General features: G+C 40.0%; 1 protein-coding gene across 1 annotated transcript; it reads right to left on the bottom strand.

The window, feature by feature from the left end:
- Positions 1 to 5832: 5832 nt before the first annotated feature.
- On the bottom strand, positions 5833 to 16348 carry LOC135083944 (myrosinase 1-like). The gene is made up of 9 exons (XM_063978709.1): positions 16044 to 16348; positions 15539 to 15654; positions 14686 to 14868; positions 12869 to 13261; positions 11397 to 11491; positions 10879 to 11026; positions 9214 to 9365; positions 7939 to 8177; positions 5833 to 6577 (listed from the first exon to the last, which is right to left on the bottom strand). Exons 1-9 carry the CDS (start codon positions 16073 to 16075, stop codon positions 6391 to 6393), a joined length of 1545 nt encoding a protein of 514 aa, XP_063834779.1. The 5' UTR covers positions 16076 to 16348; the 3' UTR covers positions 5833 to 6390.
- Positions 16349 to 21132: the final 4784 nt, after the last annotated feature.

Genomic DNA, 21132 nt, shown 5'->3' with positions numbered 1-21132 from the left:
TTCACTTTCAAGTAACAGTCAAACAAGCCGCCTTCACGTGCCTTCATCTAAAGCCAACTGAACCATCAATAAGGAACGGACAAAGTACAACACTCGGCCATTGTGCGCATTGCACAAAGATCGGGCAAAACGCGCATTGTCCGGCCCAGACTGTAGAGTCTGATCTGACCGCGGCTTTATATAAAACCACTTAAGTTTATAATCGCTTTAATGGTTAAGTAGACCACGGTAGAGCAGTTTGATTGTGGGATTCGGTCCATTATCAATGGCATGATAATAGTTTCACTAACTTCTTTTATGGAAGTAGCAATCCGCTCCTGTTTTTGGAGTCAGATAAAAATCGATTTTAATTATGGAAAAAGAAACCAACTATAGCTGGATTTTTACACATATTCCATTTATATGGGTACTTAACGGATTTCACTGAAGATAAGGCCGATTTTTCCTTCTTAGTTCAATAAATATTCATCAAAGCTTATTTTCACAGCAGTGTCAATAAATTTTTAAATTACGTATATTGGGGAAAACCTTGCTCAAAGTCAACGGTGGCCTAACTTCTGAAATTAGCTCATAACCCAAAAAATTAAAAGAAAATAATATGGTACTTAATGGTAAATATGTAGGTAGGTATTAGATGCTCTCAACGCCCGGTTGGACTTAGTTTACCTACCCAAAGCAACTAAGTTATCTCTAAACAGTTCAATTCATACTTATTTAGTGGACCGACGATCTCACAAAGGTAGCAGGAAGATGATGGATGCTATGTTCAACTATGTTGAACTATCCAAAACCATAGAGTAACTTGGTATAGATAAGTCCAAAACCATAGCTAAGTTGGCGCCATTTTAAAAGTAAATACCGAAGGCACTGCACACCCCTCAATATAATATGAGCACAAAGATGAAATAAAGATGAGCAGGGAAATATGATCAAAGAACCATTTTCATGGGGCAGGTAATAATACGGCTATTAGAAAATTGGATTTGGCGGCACTAGGGAAGAACGCGGGTTTGTCTGGAGCTGTGTATTTGAGTATTGGAACTTTTTGGACTACAATAAGGTTGGTGAGCTAGGTTTTGACTGACTTGAATGTTGTAAATACACACAAATCTTGAAAACGGTGATATTTTTACTAGGGTCATGATGTTAGGGAGACCATGGCGAGACCTATCGATGTTTATAGGGTTTTCCATTGTCTTTGGGACACCCTGTATGTTTACCTCCCTATGCCGTTTCTACCAAACAGAATATTTTTAAACTTCTGTTTCTAGTATCTACATACTAGTAGGTACTGCTCTACCATAGTATAAAATGAACTAAAGCCTACATCCCTAGACAAATGTAATGACAAAACCTACGCAGTACTATCTAGGTTTTTTTATTCACAACAAAGAAGCTCTTGGGCTGAAATTGAATGAAAGGAAAGTAATGATTAGTAAATTTTTTAAGCCTAGGCTAGGCTATCGACTTTTAGTTGGCCGATAGTTGAGCACGATTCTGATTTATGAAGAATAGGCCGATACCAAATCGGTGTAATGTGCGCACTTTCATACATCTCCATACTAATTAACAGCCCGATCCAACTGTCGGTCAACTAAAAGTTGGTCGTCTGCGCCTAGGCTAAGATGTGTTAACAGGCAGGTATCAACTTTTATGTTGTTAGTGTTAAAAACCTAATAACCGAAAGTAGCTGGGCAATTTTTAGAGTAATGAACTCGAGCATTTAAATTGGAGTCATGGACGTTTATCGAACTTTATTTAGGTTTAGAGTCAAGGACGTTTACCTATCCAACTAAGTGTATTATGTTGAGTAAAACATAATATTACAAGCTTTTTTATATTGATTTCGAGGTTTATATAACATTCAAAACAATTTATTACTTTTAAAGTTCACATATAAAAGGCCCAGTTAATGTAAGTACTTTCGTCTGTTAGTAGTAACGGGTGGTAGAGATCTCCTGTTATCTAGACATTAAGCAACACAAATTTTAATAACTTTTATTAAATCGAAACAATAAAATATATTTATTTTAAATTTTATTAAATCCGGTAGAAGCCAATTCGAGTTGCAAATAAATCATATCACCCCGTCTGACGATTGAAAAATCACCCCATCCCAAAGATAAATGATTTAAAACCCACTGTAGCTATTCCAAAAACATTTCTCCGGTTATTTGTGACGCACAGACAGACCCGCCCATAACTACCCTACTTACTGGCTTTCTTAGGGTGAAGACACAAGAAACAGAGGGGTGAATGCGAATAAGGAAGACAGTGTGGAGGCAGCTTTTGGAACTGCACTGATTTATAGTTTATGGTGTACGATACAAAATGGCGACGTGATTGTTTAAAATTTTTGGTGGCTACTTATAAGTGTTCATTTTGAAGTAATACCGCATAGATAATTTAGGGTGAAGGAAGACATGGTCATAAATATAAAAAGTATTTACGAGACTGAAATCATAAATAAATGTTTTTCTTGCTCATGGTTGTTAATTATTATGTATTAGGCATAGAATACAGAGGTGGTTCAGTACCTCTAGCATGAACAACTTTCGTCTTCGAATCGTTTACGTATTCGAAAAAATTCGATACTCAACCTTCGAATTAAATGACAACGTGACAATTTTGATTCTCAAAATAAGTTTCGTGCAACCATTTCTCATACTAAGTTCACTTTACGACACGTTCACAAGGGCGCTGTTGTAGTTTTCGTACTAATGGCGATTCGAATACGCAAACGGTTCGAACTCGAAAGTTTTTCGTGCTAGCCGTGCAGTCTTTCATTATGCTTACCTACCTATTACCTAACTTCGACTAGTAGACTGTGCAGAATACAATGGCACAGGACATAGAAATAAATGCATCCGTAAATAATGAGAACCTTTTATTATCAATCTCAATGAAAGATGTGGTTAAACAAACTAATAGTTTGGCGACTACAGACTTTGCAGGCTTTGCGGCACGCCTGCTCCTCTCGGTCGCTAGAAATCGACTAAATGAGTTATTGTAACTTATCGACAACTTAATGAACAACTCAGTTTAACACAACCTGCCTTGCCTTGCCTGTTAGATCTTTGTTTATAGGCTTAAATAGGCTCCGAAACTACTAGACCAATTTGCAAAATATCTTACCATTAGATTCATAAAATTCTCATAAAAGTCTTCATAAGTGAAAATGTCAAAGAAAATCCATTTCCATACATCTCTAGCTCTCTCGCATCATCACGCCATACATATTTTACACGCCGCAAATATAATAAACTGTGAGGAGACGCGACTCATACATTTATGCGGGTATGTATCTAAGCAGGTATGGTTGTGTCAATCCAAGATTTTGATATAAGAATATTTTGCTCGGTGATAGCGCAGTGGTTTGCATTGAACACGGGTCTAAAAAGTGTCAAGTTCGAGACTGATAGAGTTAGATAATTTACAACGATCATTTCTAATCGTTTTGCTTAGAACAAAATATAACAGGCGTAAATAAAATTGATTGTGTCTGAAATCTCTTTAAATTCATAATTTAAAATTAGGATAAAATAAATACTATAATTGTAAAACTGTTATTATTACAAACTACAAACAATGCATTATGTAGGTCTTATGAAATGCACTAAATTAAAAAATGTTTACCTCCTATTTATGTATGGTAGCATTTGTAGCCACTTGCACTAGTTGTAGGTAGTAGGTACGTATTCTCTCTCCTCCTTTTGATCCAGTACCTCTAGCATGAACAAATTCGACAAAATTCGATACTCAATCTTCGAATTAAACGATAACGTGACAATTTTGATTCTCAAAATAAGTTTCGTTCAGCCATTTCTTACACTAAGTTCACTTTACGACACGTTCACAAGGGCGCTGTTGTAGTTTTCGTACTAAATCTTTTGATGGCGATTCGAGCACGCAAACGATTTGAACTCGAAAAGTTTTCGTGCTAGCTGTACAGGTTCTTCTACCTTTTAGCTGCTGATCTTCACTATCGTCATCATCAGGTCATTTACTACTGAACATCACTGCTCACTGCTGCACAATACTGAACAAAGCCTCTCCCCAGGAGTCAATATGGAAATTGACCGGTTAGTAGCAGCCTGCATTCAGCGTCTTCGTGCTAAGGTCTTTCCTTATGAGGTCGTCGGTCCACATTATGCGTAGGTACGCTTTCAGGTACGTGTCTACCACTCCAGAACCTTGCTGCCCCATCGGCCGTTAGTTCTGTGTGCTATAATACGAGTATGTGCCTTGCCCATTGCCACTTCAGCTTGCTAATCCGTCGGGCTTGCTAAGCTAACTAGCTTCACTCTTAATATTTTAAAATATTCGTTGATTAATGAAGTAGCATCAAACAAAACTCCCCAAAATAATCTCAACTGATAATTCCGTCACGCTACTTACATAAATCCAAAAAATCTGTAAATTGCCCTCTTACTTACCAAAACGAATCCATCCGATTTCGCTCCCTTGTAGGTAGCCATTGCGATTCATTTACTGTACACAAAATAACTTTTGTTCATACTGCTATGTTAAATCCAACTCTATCTTTAATGCAATAAGGGTCACAAAAAGGTATAATTTGTTATGTGCTACCACCCGCAGTCTGTTTGAAGTTTAGAAGAGCCGCTATTTTTTCGCCTTTGTTACAATTTTTTCAATAACTATTGTAGTCCACTAAACACCGTAATGATCTGAATTGGATAAAGCTGAGGGCCCGTCATAATAATATTTTGTTTGTTAAATAAACAAAATAATGCAACGCGATTGTCGGGATTAATTTTGCTATGGTAGTAAATAATACGGGGTAGGTAATTCAAGTGAGTACCTATTTATAGTGAACTCAAAAATCAAATCAAAAATCAAAATCAAAAAATATTTATTCAGTTTAGACCACAAGTGGCACTTATGAACGTCAATAGAAAATAATAAAAAAAGAAAAGGTAGCCCTTATGGGGCACTTTACATGTCTCCTTATCTTTTGGGCCCTACCAGCGCTTCGAGACAAACATATGGCAAGTGCTGAGAAGAAACGCCGGAACAAACTCAGTCACCACTTATTGCCAGGAATTATCTAACGGTAAGAATAGTCAAATTTAAGTACATCAAATATGTGCAGACTGAACTGACCACGCATCCTTGTCATCAATATAGTCTCGAACCTTGTAGTACCCTTTGGACATAAGGGTATTTTTTATATGTATCTTAAATTTGTTTATTGGCAATTCGACAAGGTTGTGTGGTATTTTGTTAAATATGGTAATACATTTCCCCAAGAATGAATTACCTATCTTATGCAACCTGAATGATGGAACAGCAAGTTTATTCTTATGTCTCGTGTTAAATGAGTGGACGTCACTTTTCTTAGTAAATTTCTTAGTAAACTGTGAAGTATAAACAGATTTCAAGCATAAACAGACTGGTATATTATCTGTGCTGGTATTAAAATGTCCTACTTGGCGGGAAAGTGAAGGGTGAAGGAAAATGAGTAACCGAGTGAGACAAATCACTTATGTTTTCGATAAAAAAAACTTATTTAAAAAATAACAATATTTAGAGACTTCTGAAAAGATTACTATCTTCAAACTAATATGAGAACCTCCTCCTTTTGTTGATGTCGGTTAAAATGGCAAAATAACGATAACTATGGTACAACTACTGCCATCTCTTGAAAATTTTGGAACTACTTAGTCGTCACGGAGGTTATAATAATACTAGCGCCATCTCTATGTTCTAATAAGAATAAAATTCGCGCTATTTCACAACGCGTCATCGTCATGCTTGGTTTTATACGCTTCTACAAAAAATCGATAGAGGGCGGTAATTGACAAAAGCGCGTTAGTATATTTTTAAATTTTATTTCAACATCAAATAAATATAATATTATTCTGAATAAAAAAAATATAAGTAGAAAATCACATAAAAATCCTGTACTTAATAGTAGGTATATTTACGTACAAAATATCACTGATTTTGGCTTTTGCAATGGTAGTTTAACTACAGGTAGGGCCTAAATTAAAATTAATCCATTATTGTGATGTCACGAACTAGTATTGCACTTCGTACATAGTTCGTGATGACACCCAAAGTAGCCAAAAAGATCGCAACACTTCTTTGTTATAATGAGGGTTTTCGCGAATCAAAGATCCGCTAGATGGCGGGACGTGGATGTGGGGTCTGACTGCTGCGTGATTGGTGGATTTTGACATATCTGTCAATGTCATGTCAAAAATAACCAATCATGCAGCATTTGGACCTCGCGTCTACGTATTGCCATCTGGCGGATTTTTCATTCGCGAAAACCCTTATTGGAATAAGGTTGTGTCAACTTTTTGGCTACTTTGGGTGTCACGAACCATTTGTTGCTGACTGTAAAGGTTCCACTTAAACCTATCTTTACAACTCGGTATTTTTCTTGGATCTCTTTAGCCTTCTACCCGATATATCAATATCTAATCTTGGTGGAGTCCAATCGTCGACCACTCTCTCCTCAATGATGTGTCTGTAGACAAGGGCAGACTCTCTCGCTGTCCTTTTCTTGTCTTCCGAATCGAAATCCACTTCGTATAAGCCGAAGCGTTCACTGTAAAACAAATAAACATTATTTGATTATAGAGGGGAAAGAAGACCCTAAGATGCTGTAAACAAGGTCCACACACAAAGTGAGGCCTCAGGCAGATAAGCCCGCGTCTTGAAAGTTAGCGGTAATAAGAGGAAAAAAGAGACCTTAAGACACTAAACATAAGGTCTACATTTCTCAGAGAAGCTGACGGCTGCCGACCTGGACGCTACAGGTCAGACGCAGATCGTAGAAACTAAGAAAATACCTAATACGCTAGGAATAAGGTCTATTTTTGAAGACATGATTCCACTCAAAATTGTCTTCAGGAGAAGGTTTCAGGCATTGTAGCCGCTAAGACGCTGTCAATAGGGTCTACATTTACTTAGCTCAGCAATGACAGTCAGAGGTTAACAACCTAGGCGTAGGGCAGGGAAAACCGAAGACCTTAAGGTACTAGATATAAGGTATATTTTCCACCAACCTGATTCTACTAGCCCACTCCAAATTATCCATGAGACTCCAAACAGTATATACCTCGAGTCGAGCGCCATCTTCCGCGGCCAGAAGTAACGCTCACATGAACTATAGAAGCTACCCTATGAAGCTTACGATAAGGTCTACATTTGCACCGACATGGATACTGCTAAAGCCCGGTCTGTGAGCACGTAGAATTTTGTCCAATGACCCCAAGCTACCCATCCTTATCGCTCGCGCGTAATTATGTTGCTGTCTCGCTCGCACACTCACTGCGGGCGCGCGTCGCACAGTCGCGACAGCAATATAATTACGCGCGAGCGATAAGGATGGGTAGCTTGGGGTCATTGGACAAAATTCTACGTGCTCGCAGACCAGACTATAGTCAAAAGTAGACCAGGCTAAAGTATACCCTATGAAGCTTACAATAAGATCTACATTTCCACCAACCTGACACCACTAGCCCACTCCAGGTAATCAATAAGACTCCATGCAGTATATCCCGCGAGTCGAGATCCATCTTCCATGGCCAGAAGTAACGCTCACATGAACTATAGAAGCTACCCTATAAATAAAGCTTACAATAAGACCACCTGCTTCAGACGTAGAGGTCCCTGGTTCGATTCCCAGTGGGGGCAGATTTTTCTGTTCGGTTTGGTTGGTGGTAGGGCTTGTTCTAAATCCGCCTGGCTAGCTACCACCATCTTACATAAGTCTGTCGTCATAACAACAATGTTAACAGCATTGTTGTGTTCCGGCAGTTAGAGGTAAGATAGCCAGTTCCTCCGTGGTTAAGGAATCCGGGTGAAGCTCGCTTCCACCTTCGGCCTGATCGTCATTTACCATCAGATGAGATACATGCCAAGAGCTTCCTCGTTGTGGATAAAAAGATATATATTTCCACCAACCTGATGCCACTAGCCCACTCCAAATTATCCATAAGACTCCAAGCAGTATATCCTGCGACTCGAGATCCATCTTCCATGGCCAGAAGTAATGCTCGCATGTAATCCTTCATACATTGCACGCGGCTTTGGTCCCATAAACCGGCGTTGGTAGACCACCCGTGTTCAGTGATGATTATTAGAGGGTAGTCGTAGTTTTGGTTGATGTGGAGAAGCGCTTTGTATATGCCGAAGGCGTAGCTCTGAAATAATAATATAAATTATGTAATTGTTTAGGTACACTGCGCCATCTAGCAAAGCATAACTTATTATTTATTAGTTCCGATTTTTGCCATGTTGGATAACACTGAAGTGTTTCATATTATAATGAGGGCTATCGTTTTTATACTTAACAGTTGGCACCCCTGGCGATTGACAGGACCTTATTCTACAGTGGCGCCATCTTGATGAGTGCAAATGCGATAGTCCTCCTACCACTTTAGCGCTCACCAGTCGGCGCCACTGTCTTCGCTACTAGCAAGTGACAGGACCTTACTTTACAGTGGCGCTAACTGGTGAGCGCTCTTAAACGCTAGCCGATAACGATAAACGATACGATAAACGATAGCCCTCATTATGACATTTACAAGAGCGCGCTACCATCAATACTGAGTGTTATTAGTTCCGATTTTTGCCATTAAGCCTAGGCGCAGACCATCGATTTTTCGTCGGCGATAGTTTAGTCGGGCAGTTGATCAGTATGGGCATGTATGGAAGTGCGCACATTACACCGATTTGATTTGGCCGATTAAACTATCTAACTATCGGCCAACTAAAAATCGGTGGTCTGCGCCTAGTCGTTACACAATCGTTTTAATAAATATGCGAACATAAGACCTTCCCAACCCGTCTTGCCAGCGTAGGGAGTGGGTAGATCAAAAAATCCTTTCTTTAGCTTCTTGAAAATTAGAGCGTTGTCCTCCTGCAGTGGAGACTAATGCCCGTTTTCACCATCAATCCCTAATTTTTAAGTGACCCCTATGTAAACAAAATTCCTGTTATTTTTTACCATAGGGGTCACTTAAAAATTAGGGATTGATAGTGAAAACGGGCATAAATGACCTATAGGTTTAAGATGCATACCGCCATACCATTTATCGCGCTTTCATTTTATCGACGGTACGCGATAAGCCCATATATTTGTCGTTCTAAATTCACGGATAAGATTCTATTACGACGCACATCCTAATCCGGCTGATGATGATAATGATGATGATGATGCGTGTATTTCGAACTCACCTTCAACCAAGAAGACTTAGCGCCCCTCCAGTTTGTATCCTGGCTGAATTCCACGCCGATATCGTCCTGGTAGGACGGCGAAGGATACTGCTGGAAGGAACGCTTGACCAGCATCGTGGTGTAGTGGTTCATGCCTAGGAAGTCGGCTGATTCTGAAGAATAAGAAAGAAAGAAAATAACTTTATTTTGGCAACAACAGATTCAGGCAACAAAGACATACACAAAAAAAAGTAAATAAGTTGCCAAAAAAGGTCACCCACTCAGTAACATCTTGACAGTGTGACTGTCATGACACTGATTTTCAGTGGGTGCCTTTTATGCAGCGCTATACAACTAAAAAATAATAGAGAAAAAACTATAAGACAGTGTAGTTTTTAGTGAACATCACACAAAGACGAAAAACCTTAAAAGTTGCACATAAAACAGGCGTGGCCAAACGTTTGGCCTGTGAGGTCTACTTATGCTCGAAAATATTTCTTGCGGTCGACTGCAAGGTACACTTTAGAAGAGAGAAATAAAACATTTTTCATTTTCAATCATTCTGTTCAGGTTATTTAACTCTCGAGGGCTACCAAAATCGTCTTCGCGGTCGACCTCTTGGCCATCACTGACATAAAACATTAAGGCTGGGTTGCACCATCTTACTTTAACTTTAGCAAACGTCAAAAGTCTGTCAAACTCTCAACAAAAAACACCGGTTATCGTCAAAGTTAAGGTCAAAGTTAGGTGGTGCAACTCAGCCTAAAGTTGGATCGCACCATCTTACTTTAACTTTAGCAAACGTCAAGTCTGTCCAACTCCATACAAAAACAACGGTTCTTATTGTTTTAGTCACAGTTAAAATAAGGTGGTGTAACTCAGTCTGACAAGGATTAAAATTGTACTGAACAGCACCTTGACACAATAATGATGACCAATGCAATGGGACCCCAAATTGTGTTACTTTGCAATGCTGGGGTTCATATTCAACATTTATTTATGAACTTTGCATAATTCGCTTACAAAATTTCAAAAGGGACATGTAAGACCAGTCATCAAAAAATCACGACACTTTTCAATGATTTTTTTTTATCCACAACGAGGAAGCTCTTGGCCTGTATTTCACCTGATGGTAAGTGACGATCAGGCCGAAGCGAAGGTAGAAGCGAACTTCACCCGGTATAACGTTTATTATTTGAGAATAACTTTAAAAAAAAATAAAACCGACTTCAAATGCGTGAACACAAATAATACCTATTCAACAAAAAAATAATCTGTCAAATTGGTTCATAATCGGCGGAGATATTGCGTATAAAAAAGTTCATCCCCAATTTTCCACCCTTGGGGGTGAAATATTTTCTTCAAATTCGCATGAAACCACCCTTTTAAACAAAAAAAATAATCGTTCAAATTGGTTTATAATCGGCGGAGATATTGCGTATAAAAAAGTTCATCCCCAATTTTCCACCCTTGGGGGTTGTTTTTTTATTATTAAATTTAAATGGGACCACCCTTGAGGTATTACCTATACGCCGAAAAAAGATTTGTTCAAATCGGTTCATAATTGGCGGAGTTATCGCGTAACAAACATAGAAAAAAAAACATACGGGTCGAATTGAGAACCTCCTCCTTTTTTTGAAGTCGGTTGAAAATATACAGATTTAGAAATGTATCAAAACCACTTACTTTTCAACAGCTTCTTCTCCTCAGCAGATAGGGTCGGCAGGCGAGACTTGAAGAAGCCTTGCTTCAAGCTTTTCTTCGCCACGATGTCTTTCACCACTTGCGGGAAGTCCCCGTACGGAGACCAGATCGGGTTTAGGTACATCCCTATCTGTAAATAATAATAATAAAATAAACTGTTTCAGATTACGAAGAGAAAAATTAAGATTTTTTATCCGGAATACCGTTTTTCTCTTGACTGTTTCACAACGTAATCTGTTAACTCGTTGGTAAGTAAATTACGATTGTTAGTTAGAATTAAATTACATTAGAAATTGTGATTCATTGATAAATTACATGGGTTATATAGTCCGGTCGCCAAGCACGTAGAATTTCGTCCAATGACCCCAAGCTCTTCGGTTAAAATAAGAGGTTTTCACCTATTGTGAGTTTTAACTGTAGCATAGCATAATTCCTAGATGAGGGCAGTGCACGAGTGGAAATCATTTGAAAACTAAGTATTGATTTTATTATTAACTTACACTGAATTCCCTGTACTCCTCTGTAGCTTGAACATTTTCAGTCTTGTTGTTGATTGGATTGGCCCAGTTCACGGATACCGATATGCCGACGAAACCTGAATTTAAAATTTTGAATACTTAGTCATAGAGCTCAAAATAAAATGTCTTTTGAGCGAACATTGATCGCGAACGTCGGAAGGAACGTAAAACGCTCGGGACGAGAGATCGGCGAACGTCCCCGAACGCGAACAGTATTCGGTTTGGCAGCGAACATAGATAACTTATTGAGCGCTCACTGTTGCCAATCTTATTGTAATCTGGATACTTAATTTGCTTTTTACCATCCGCTATTTCATTAATTTTTTTAATAAACTATCGTGCTTCAAATCCCATCTTTGCGACTAAACGTTTTTTAAATAATGCGCTTTTCTTTACTTCTAGGTTCTAAATTAGTCCTGGCGACTATGGACTCTAGGTAAAGACCTAAGAAATCTAATAAATTACTTATAAGTAAACTACTAAATAAACTTGATCAAAGAACTTAACTAGAGATGAAACGGATATCCGGTAACTATCCGGTAGGCCGGATATCCGGCCTTAATTTACTATTCGGCCGGATACCGGATAGTAACTCACTATCCGGCCAGATACCGGATATTAAAAAACTACGACAATTTCCTATTAATAAAATGAAATACATTAATCTTAGAGGTAAACATCAATAAAATGGCTTATAATAATGACGGCTTTTATTTAAAGTCCAAAATTTACAAAAAGCCATATTAAGGCCTTTAAAAAAACTAATTTCTTTATTCTTGGCTATTCACTCTAAAGACGAATACATAAATAGTAAATATCTGTTAAGTCGAAATATTGCCAATAAAATAGGCGATCTTTTTTTCACTGATGGTTTTTTCAAATCAATCTAATCAAATCAAAAAATATTTATTCAGTTTAGACCACAAGTGGCACTTATGAACATCAAAATATTATTATAGAAAATAATAAACAAAGAAAAGGCAGCCCTTATGGGGCACATGTCTCCTTATCTTTTGGGCCCTACCAGCGCTTCGAGACAAACATATGGCAAGTGCTGAGAAGAAATGCCGGAACAAACTCAGTTTGATGTCATGATGCAGTTCAGTAGATTACGCAGCAAGTAAACTAATTTAATTTTCACTATTCAATCACACACTCACGATGGCAACCGAAATCGCCCGAATCCATCTGCCCCCTAGACAAGTGATAAAATCTGACATTCTATTCGGACTGATTCGATTTTCGAAAAGTGTGACTAGTCTAGTCTACTAATAGACCCACTGATCGCGTTCGAAGCACCTGTGCGGCGCTAAACTCGTTACGACATGCAACGAGACAATGGGCCAACTATCCGGCCGCCGGATATCCGGCTATCCGGCCTAGCAGCTGGCCGGATATCCGGTATCCGGTATCCGGCCAAACAACTATCCGTTTCATCTCTAAACTTAAGTTACCATTATATTTGCTCTTATACTCTCTCTCATACAGCCTATAGGCCTTTGCATGAGCCAACAACACATTTTTGATGCAAATATAATCTGCTATCCCTTTCATATCCACGCCCGGCGCCATAATGCTATCTCCATACCCTTCCAAACATATGGAATTGGGTTGGTTCATCGTGATCCAATATTTGACCTTACTCGCGTATCTGTCAAAGACAACCCTAGCGTAGTCTTCGCACCACCCGATGGATAAAGGGTTGGCCCAACCGCCCAAGTCTTGCAAACGTTGGGGCAAATCAAAGTGGTACAATGTGACCATGGGCTCGATTTTGTATGTTAGTAACTCGTTGATAAGGTTATCGTAGTATTGGAAGCCTTGTTCGTTTATCTGGTTGGGGAAACCTGGAAGATAAAGATAATATTTTATGTTATTTAAAATTGTTGCTAACATTAATCAAGGTCAAAAGGCTAATTTAATACTACACTCGGCATCAAATAAATCGCACCTCCCGCGACAAGCACTTATCAAACGTATGCATCCCCACTTCCCACCAACGTTGGTACCATTTGAAAGCCTAGTTCTAAACTTCATTTCATTAAAGGAAAGGTTTTTACCCCAAAAATGTGTCTTTACAAGGATCCAGAGTCACTTCTTCAAAAAATAGGTAGTTACGCTATAGCCATTTTTTATGACTATAAAACTGTTAAGTTGGGATTAATCGCTATCCATCTGTTAAAGAGGACACGTGAGATCTTTATTTGGTTTTTTAACCATAAAAATTGGTCTAATTGATCCCAGAGGTGAGCCCAAAGTAAGGTCTATTTTCAAGTCACATTTATGGTATTTGTTAATCATTTATTTAGAAATGAAATGTATTTTTCTTTAAGGATATTTATTGGGCTTTCAAATAACACCAATATTGTTGGGGTACCATGATTGTGTCAGAAGAAAATCTTTAAAGCTCGCGTCGCGGAAGGTGCGGTTTATTTGATGTTCAGTGTATAAGGCAATGTTTCCCAAAGTTGTCTGGGCTACGACTTATCTAATACAAGTTCCCAAACTCGGGACCCACCTATAGGAAATTTCGCTCCCTGCCCAGCGGTTGGATCGGTAGGGTGGTGTGTCGTTCTACAGGCAGGGCCCACTCAATGATCGCTCGCGACCTACCACTGGATCACCATAGTTTGGGAAACTCTGCTATAAGGCATTATCTTCCTATACCACAGATGCCTAATACTAGCCTATGTCATATTGGGCTGAGTTAGCCGTACAATAAAAATAATTACATTCAGAATTATAGTGTTTCGTTTCTCTTAATAAAAAGTTTGATAGTTTGCCTACAATTAGGTCTACTAGACCAACAACATAAACTAAATAAAATGGCCTTGACATTGGGATGTCCTTTACACTTTTACGCAAGCAGGAGTCATGCTAACAACTGATTCAATAGTTATAGCAATTTCAGTGTGCAATTGACCACTTATTATAGAAAAGTTTTAGTAAAAGAAAGAAAGATTTTTAGTTTATTTAGCATCAAGTAGTATAGTTGTTGTCATTAAAACTTGTATAAAAACTATTAACTACAAACAAAAAAGCAAGACAAAACATATAATTATGACCCAAGTCGATTCGTTCGTTTCAGCCGAAAGACGTCCACTGCTGGACAAAGGCCTTCCCCCAAGGATTTCCACAAAGACCGGTCCTGCGCCGCTCGCATCCAGGCACCTCCCGCGACCCTCACCAGATCGTCGGTCCACCTAGTGGGAGGCCTGCCCACGCTGCGTCTTCCGGCTCGAAAAAAAAACTATTTGTACTTAAAACTTACCCGATGGCATGACTCTTGGCCAAGATATAGAGAACCGGTAATGGTCCACTCCCATCTCCCTCAGCATCTCCACGTCTCTCTTATAGTGGTGGTAGGAGTCACTGGCCACGTCTCCGTTGGTACCGTCCGGGACTAAGTCCGGGTTCTCGTGAAGAAAACGATCCCATATACTTTCACCTTTGCCTGGATTTTTTCAGGTAATATGAAAGAAAGAAGAAAGAAAGAAAGAAAGATACATTTATTACAACGGACATCACACAAATACAGGCAATTACATAGACATGACAGTGGCACATAATAATAAAAGAAGAAAAAATAAAAACAAGAGCAAACTGAGCAGTGCCACCCATCCACCAACAAGATGCCCACTGCAACGGGACCCCACTCAGCATATGCCGTGGCCCACGGTGACGAAGGCCACGGCGCTGGTTAATCAGTGTGCCCCATGCCGAGTGAGGGTCACGGACCATTGATAAAATAAATAAAATAATTGATAAAATAAATAATATGAGAGTTGGTTGACAGTTTTTGAGACAGTTTTATTATTATTGTCCCATCAAAATCAACTTAAGGCAATTCAAAACAGTTGATCAATTAATAAGTATTGATAGATTTCTCGGAAGTTTATATCAGTCAGCGTCAAATAGTTCGTGACCAAAGTAGCCAAAAAGTTTGCAAACACGTCTTTGTTAGGCTTTTTGTCAACTTTTTGGCCACTTTGGGTGTCATGAACTATTTTACACTAACTGTAATACAATAATGTTCTTAATAATTGTTACTAAGAGCAAATTAGGACACTTATTACCATCAAGAAAAAACTTTTGCTATTAAATTAGGACTACAATATACTCACCATCGAGATTCCAAGCTCCTTCTACTTGGTAAGCCGCAGAGCCTACTCCAAACATGAAGCTGTCAGGAAATCTACGTATTTTTGTGTCGGTCCATCCTTCTACTAGCCCAAGGATGCTGGAATAAGATCAAATGAAAAAAGGCGAGTGAGCTTTACATTGTGCTTATACTAAAATTAAATGTGCTTACATTAATTTTAGGTTAACTACTAAAGTAAACTTTATTCGCTGAAAATAAAAATATAAGGCTTGTACTCAATAACAGCTCACGAGGTAACTTACAGCGAATTAATTATGTGTTTAAATACTTTAAATTTAAATAATACTAAATTCGCAAAATAGTTTCGAAAAGTTCCAGTTAGTGGTGTTGTTTGGATTATATTGTGTTATAAACCTCAAAAATATCCCACGAATCGCTGTGAAATATTTTCGTATTTTATTTCAAGCATATAGGTAGTGAATAAATATGAGAATCATGTGGGAGACCTAAGTTTAAAACAAACATACCTTAGAGCAGCAATAATCGCTGTCCAAGCCATTTTAAACGTGCACAACACAACTGTAGCGATAATTCACTATCAATGATAAAGGTTACTGCATATTATTTAATTATCTACTAATCCTTTTCCTCAGTGATAAGATTTACCACTATTTGTAAAGTAGAGTAATATTTAATTTTAAATTACGACAGTGACTATTTTCGCGCCAGTCGCAGCACAAATAAATCTTTTTTCATTCGTTAACTGTGGAATGTGCAAAGTTAAGGAATATGCTGCCTATTAAATAGGTAAAAAGTTTGTTTTTATTAGTATTATGCTAATAAAACACTAATAAATTAAAATCAAATTAATAAATAAAAACTTGACTTTTATTTAAAGTTTTTTTTTTTCATGAAATTTTTATCCACAGAGCACGTAAATTTCTCGGCAACAGAAATTGAAAACGTCATACCGTTATCCGTTATTTAGTTAATGGTATTGGCTCGGAGCAAAATCACAAAGGAGTAGTTTTATGGCAAACATACCTTCAAAAAACTTTGATAAACATTGCATCAATCGTTAAATCGAGTCTCCAGCGCGTGTTCTTCCCTACACAATCAACAAAAACATTATGTCAACATTCAACATTTTTTGTAAACAATTTTATTAAAATGTTGACGTCATATTTTTTTTGAGGTTGATTGTTTAAGGCAAAGAAATTTTAGAGCAAAATACGCGATGGGTACCCGGCTTTTGTAAGTAAGATTTTAAAGGTCCAAATTATAAAATGGAAGGGGGGGGGGGGAAGCCGGGGCATGGTCTTGGTGGTAATCGCTGACGTAGTGAGGTCAGCATTGCCTACAAAATGCCAAGAAGCCCTCTGCTGTGTTAAGTAGTGGAACACCGATGTAGCAGAACCCCGGCCAGTCCGCGTCATCCACGTCCTCGTCGTCCACCCTGGGACCTGCTGCAGCCACGCTTTGCGTGCCCACTACCTAGACTTGCAGCTGAGCTGAGGATGCAGGGCGAAAGGCGAGTATTCTGCGCCTGAAAACAGAATCTCATCACTAGGGAGGATACCCGAAAAAAACCGAGCTAGTCCAGAAGCTCTGAGGTGGCAGCCCCACCACCGGACTAGGGTACAGCGGGTTAATCACCCACTTGCCCGAAAATACTCGATTAACGAAACGCACACAACAAGAAACCGGACCGATCTCTCAACAACGACCTTTGGCATGAAGAAACGGACACGAATAGCTTTTTGGAATGTAAGAACGCTCAGCGATGACAGCCGACTAGCCCAAGCAGAAGCAGAAATGCTAAGATACAACCTGCAAGTTTTGGGTCTTAGCGAAGTGCGTAGAAATGGTATCGGTGAACTGAGAACATCTAACGGCTTGACTTTCCTATATTCTGGTAAGGAAAGTGAGGATGACACCCGCGAATATGGCGTTGGTTTTCTCCTTTCTGATGCCGCAAGGAAGAGTCTGTTAGATTGGAAACCGATCTCAGATCGAATCATTTGGGCCCGTTTCAACTCAAGAGCCCGGAAGATCTCCATAGTGCAGTGCTACGCTCCTACCAACACATCTGCGGAGGACACCAAGGACGATTTCTACAACTCACTCAACGCCACCTTAAAGGTTATAAAGAAACAAGACATAGTGATTGTCATGGGGGACCTAAATGCTAAAGTTGGGAACTATAACACAAACTGCGAGCGTCATATGGGTACACAGGGACTTGGAGCACGTAATGAGAACGGAGAACGGTTTATAGAGTTTTGCCAGCACCACGACCTGACCATCGGTGGTACATTATTTATCCATAAAGATATCCACAAGCACACATGGATTTCACCCGATGGCATCACCAAAAACCAAATCGACCACCTTGCGATTAGTTCCAAATGGCGATCGTCGTTGCTCGATGTCCGAAACCGAAGAGGTGCTGATATCGACAGCGACCATTACATGGTTGCTGCTGAGCTGCGCCTCAAGGTAGCGGTAGCACGACCGGCTGGGGGACCTGACAGGATTGGGAGAAGGTTCGACGTGACTAAATTCAGAGACCCTGACACCTGCACCAAGTTCAGGCTCGAACTGCGAAACCGTTTCTCCGCCCTTGATGACGAGAAATGCTCAATAGACGAAAAGTGGAACCATATCAAAGTGGCCTACACAGAGACCAGCTTTTCCGTCTTGGGTCACAGCACGCACACGCGCGAGGACTGGATGTCACAATCCACATGGCAGCTGATCAACGACCGTAGAGAGCTCCACCTAAAGTTGCTACAAACCACCGACGTGCAACTTATAGCCACCCTCAGACAGCAGTACCGTCAGATGCGCAGGAAAATCTACCGCAGCACGCGGAAAGACAAAAGGCTGTGGGCTGACGGGGTTGCTGACAAGGCCCAACTCGCTGCTAACACTGGCAATCTGAGAGAGCTGTACAAAGCGACGAAAACCTTGGCAGGAAGTAGCAGACCAAAGAAGAAGCCTCTTAAGTCAAGTGATGGAGAGCTTATTGTGTCGTCTGAAGGGCAACTGCAACGATGGCGTGAACACTTTCAGGAGGTCTTCCGCCCTACCCTGACTACAGCCACCACCACGCCTGAGGCACCGCAGCACACCTCTACTACACCTAGGCTGCTCGACATCAATGTGGAACCACCATCACACGACGAAGTGACCAAAGCTATCCTGTCCCTCAAGATTGGCAAGGCCCCAGGACTCGACCTTATCACCGCAGAAATGCTGAGAGTCGACGTAAACTCCGCCGCCGACGTTCTGACACCTCTCATCGAAAACATCTGGATGGAAGAGGAACTCCCAGACGACTGGAATAAGGGGCTTTTAATTACTGTGCCAAAGAAAGGGGATCTAAGCCAGTGTAGCAATTGGAGAGGTATCACTTTGCTGTCGATACCGTCAAAGGTTTTCTGCAAGATTATCTTGGATAGGTTATCGGGGGCCGTTGAACCTCTTTTGCGTAGGGAACAGGCTGGCTTCCGCCCGAACCGCTCGTGTACCGACCAGATCAATACTTTGCGTATCATTTTGGAGCAGGCATCAGAATGGCAAAGGGAAGTCTACCTAACCTTTGTAGACTTTGAAAAAGCCTTTGATACGCTGAAGTGGGCAAGTATATGGTCGCGACTCGCTGACATTGGTGTCCCGCCGAAAATCATCGACCTACTGAAGGCATATATCTACAGGAAATATTCTTGTACGGTGACTCACGACGGCCTCATCTCCGAAGACATCGAGGTGCATGCGGGCGTCCGGCAAGGCTGCCTGCTTTCGCCCCTTCTCTTTCTGGTTGTCTTGGATGGAGTCATGAATCGCGCATATCAAGACAACGGCGTGGAATAGAGTGGGGTATAATCGGAGTCTTAAAAGACTTAGATTATGCCGATGACCTCTGTTTGCTGAGCCACACGCATCACGATATGCAGTCCAAACTTGATGACCTACATCGAGAAGCGGGTATCACAGGGCTTAAAATTAACTGCCGGAAGACCCAAGAGATGCGATCTGGTGTGAGAAATTGCACGCCATTACGGATTGGTGCAGAGGATATGGCACGAGTCCACAATTTCACCTACCTCGGGAGCGTCGTGTCAGAAACTGGAGGTACTGAAGAGGACATCACTTCGCGCATTGCCAAGGCCAGAGCTACCTTCGCACAACTTCGCCCCATATGGCAGTCACGGAAATTGACCCGAAGGGTCAAGATCAAAATATTCGGGTCCAACGTTAAATCCGTTCTGCTCTATGGGTGTGAAACGTGGAAGGTCACCAAGGTTATCTCGCACCAGCTGCAGGTCTTCATCAACCGCTGCCTTCGCCGAATTCTCGGCATATACTGGCCCGAGAAAATCTCCAACGTCGAGCTATTGGAACGCTGCCACAAGATTCCGATCGACCAGCAGATCAAGCGCCGCAAGTGGAACTGGATTGGCCACACTCTCCGAAGGGACCCCGATCACATCCCTAAGCAGGCTCTGGATTGGAATCCTCAAGGAAAACGCAAACGTGGTCGACCCAGGCAAACTTGGCGGCGCACTGTAGCGGACGAGGCGAAGAAGATCGGCAAAACCTGGAGCGAGATCAAGCGAGAAGCTCAAGACCGAACGAGATGGAGGACTGTTGTGGACGCCCTCTGCCCCATCTAGGGGACATAGGACCATAAGTCAAGTAAGTCAAATTATAAAATAAAAGATAGTGCCAGAGTCTGGACCAAGTGTTGCCCAGAATCAACCCATAGTGCATTTTGTTCCTAAGGCCTATACTACTCTGTAAACCGAAGCGCACTGACATCTTATGCGTAGTACGTATACTACGCATAAGATTTCGAGATTGTGGCATTAATAAATAACACTCGCTAACGCTATGTTGAACTTAACCGTACTGCATCCGTACCCGTTACTTTAGTGCGATTTAGACATTCTTTATTGTATACGATCTAGTGCTGTTTTAATAGTTTGGTAAGTTGACAGAAATTCATTATTTCCAAAATGAAGCAAGAAGTTTTAGTTCTCTATCCTTGCAAAAAATAAATTTATTGGTGTATTACAATCGATTACTGAAGTTATTGTAAGCTAAAACTTCTTGCTCCATTTTGGAAATGAACATAAAAACCCTCGCCATGTTGCGGAAAACTAATGGTACTAATTTCTTTTAATGGCAAAAGTAACTGAAAACTTCATTGACATGTCACCTTGCATGTCAATAATTAAACTGTCTATTGCTGTCAAAGTGTAAACAAACTTTATTTTAAATGTGTGCAAATTGGTGTGCAATTGATTTTGTGAATTAAATTGCTAATTAATAACTTTTTATAGTCGTGAAAGAAAAGTGGTTCACAATGTGTTAAAGTATTTGTCGAAGAGAAATACTAAGGGTTCGGACAATATTTCGGATAATATTCTTATGCATAGTATTATTATTATATTGATTATATCGATGATATTTTGTACGTAAATAATTAAAAACAAAACTCTTTTTTTCTCTTAACTCCAGGAATAAATTTCAGTGTGCTCCGGTTTTGTATTAAATTTAATGTAAACTAAATTAGTATTGGCCTGCCTGAGGAAAAAAATGAACTATGGT

The sequence above is a fragment of the Ostrinia nubilalis genome, chromosome 24 (assembly GCF_963855985.1).
Source record: "Ostrinia nubilalis chromosome 24, ilOstNubi1.1, whole genome shotgun sequence".
NCBI classification, from domain to species: Eukaryota; Metazoa; Arthropoda; class Insecta; order Lepidoptera; family Crambidae; genus Ostrinia; species Ostrinia nubilalis.
This window is presented reverse-complemented; position numbering and strand designations above follow the sequence as displayed.

Excerpts from the sequence above, each read along its gene's own strand:
- LOC135083944 (XM_063978709.1), bottom strand. The coding sequence starts at position 16,075 with ATGGCTTGGACAGCGATTATTGCTGCTCTAAG. Across the intron at positions 11,492-12,868 it reads GTATAAGAGCAAATATAATG|GTTTCGTCGGCATATCGGTA; the intron begins GTAACTTAAGTT and ends TTTTAAATTCAG. Across the intron at positions 8,178-9,213 it reads CTAAGTCTTCTTGGTTGAAG|AGCTACGCCTTCGGCATATA; the intron begins GTGAGTTCGAAA and ends TTATTATTTCAG.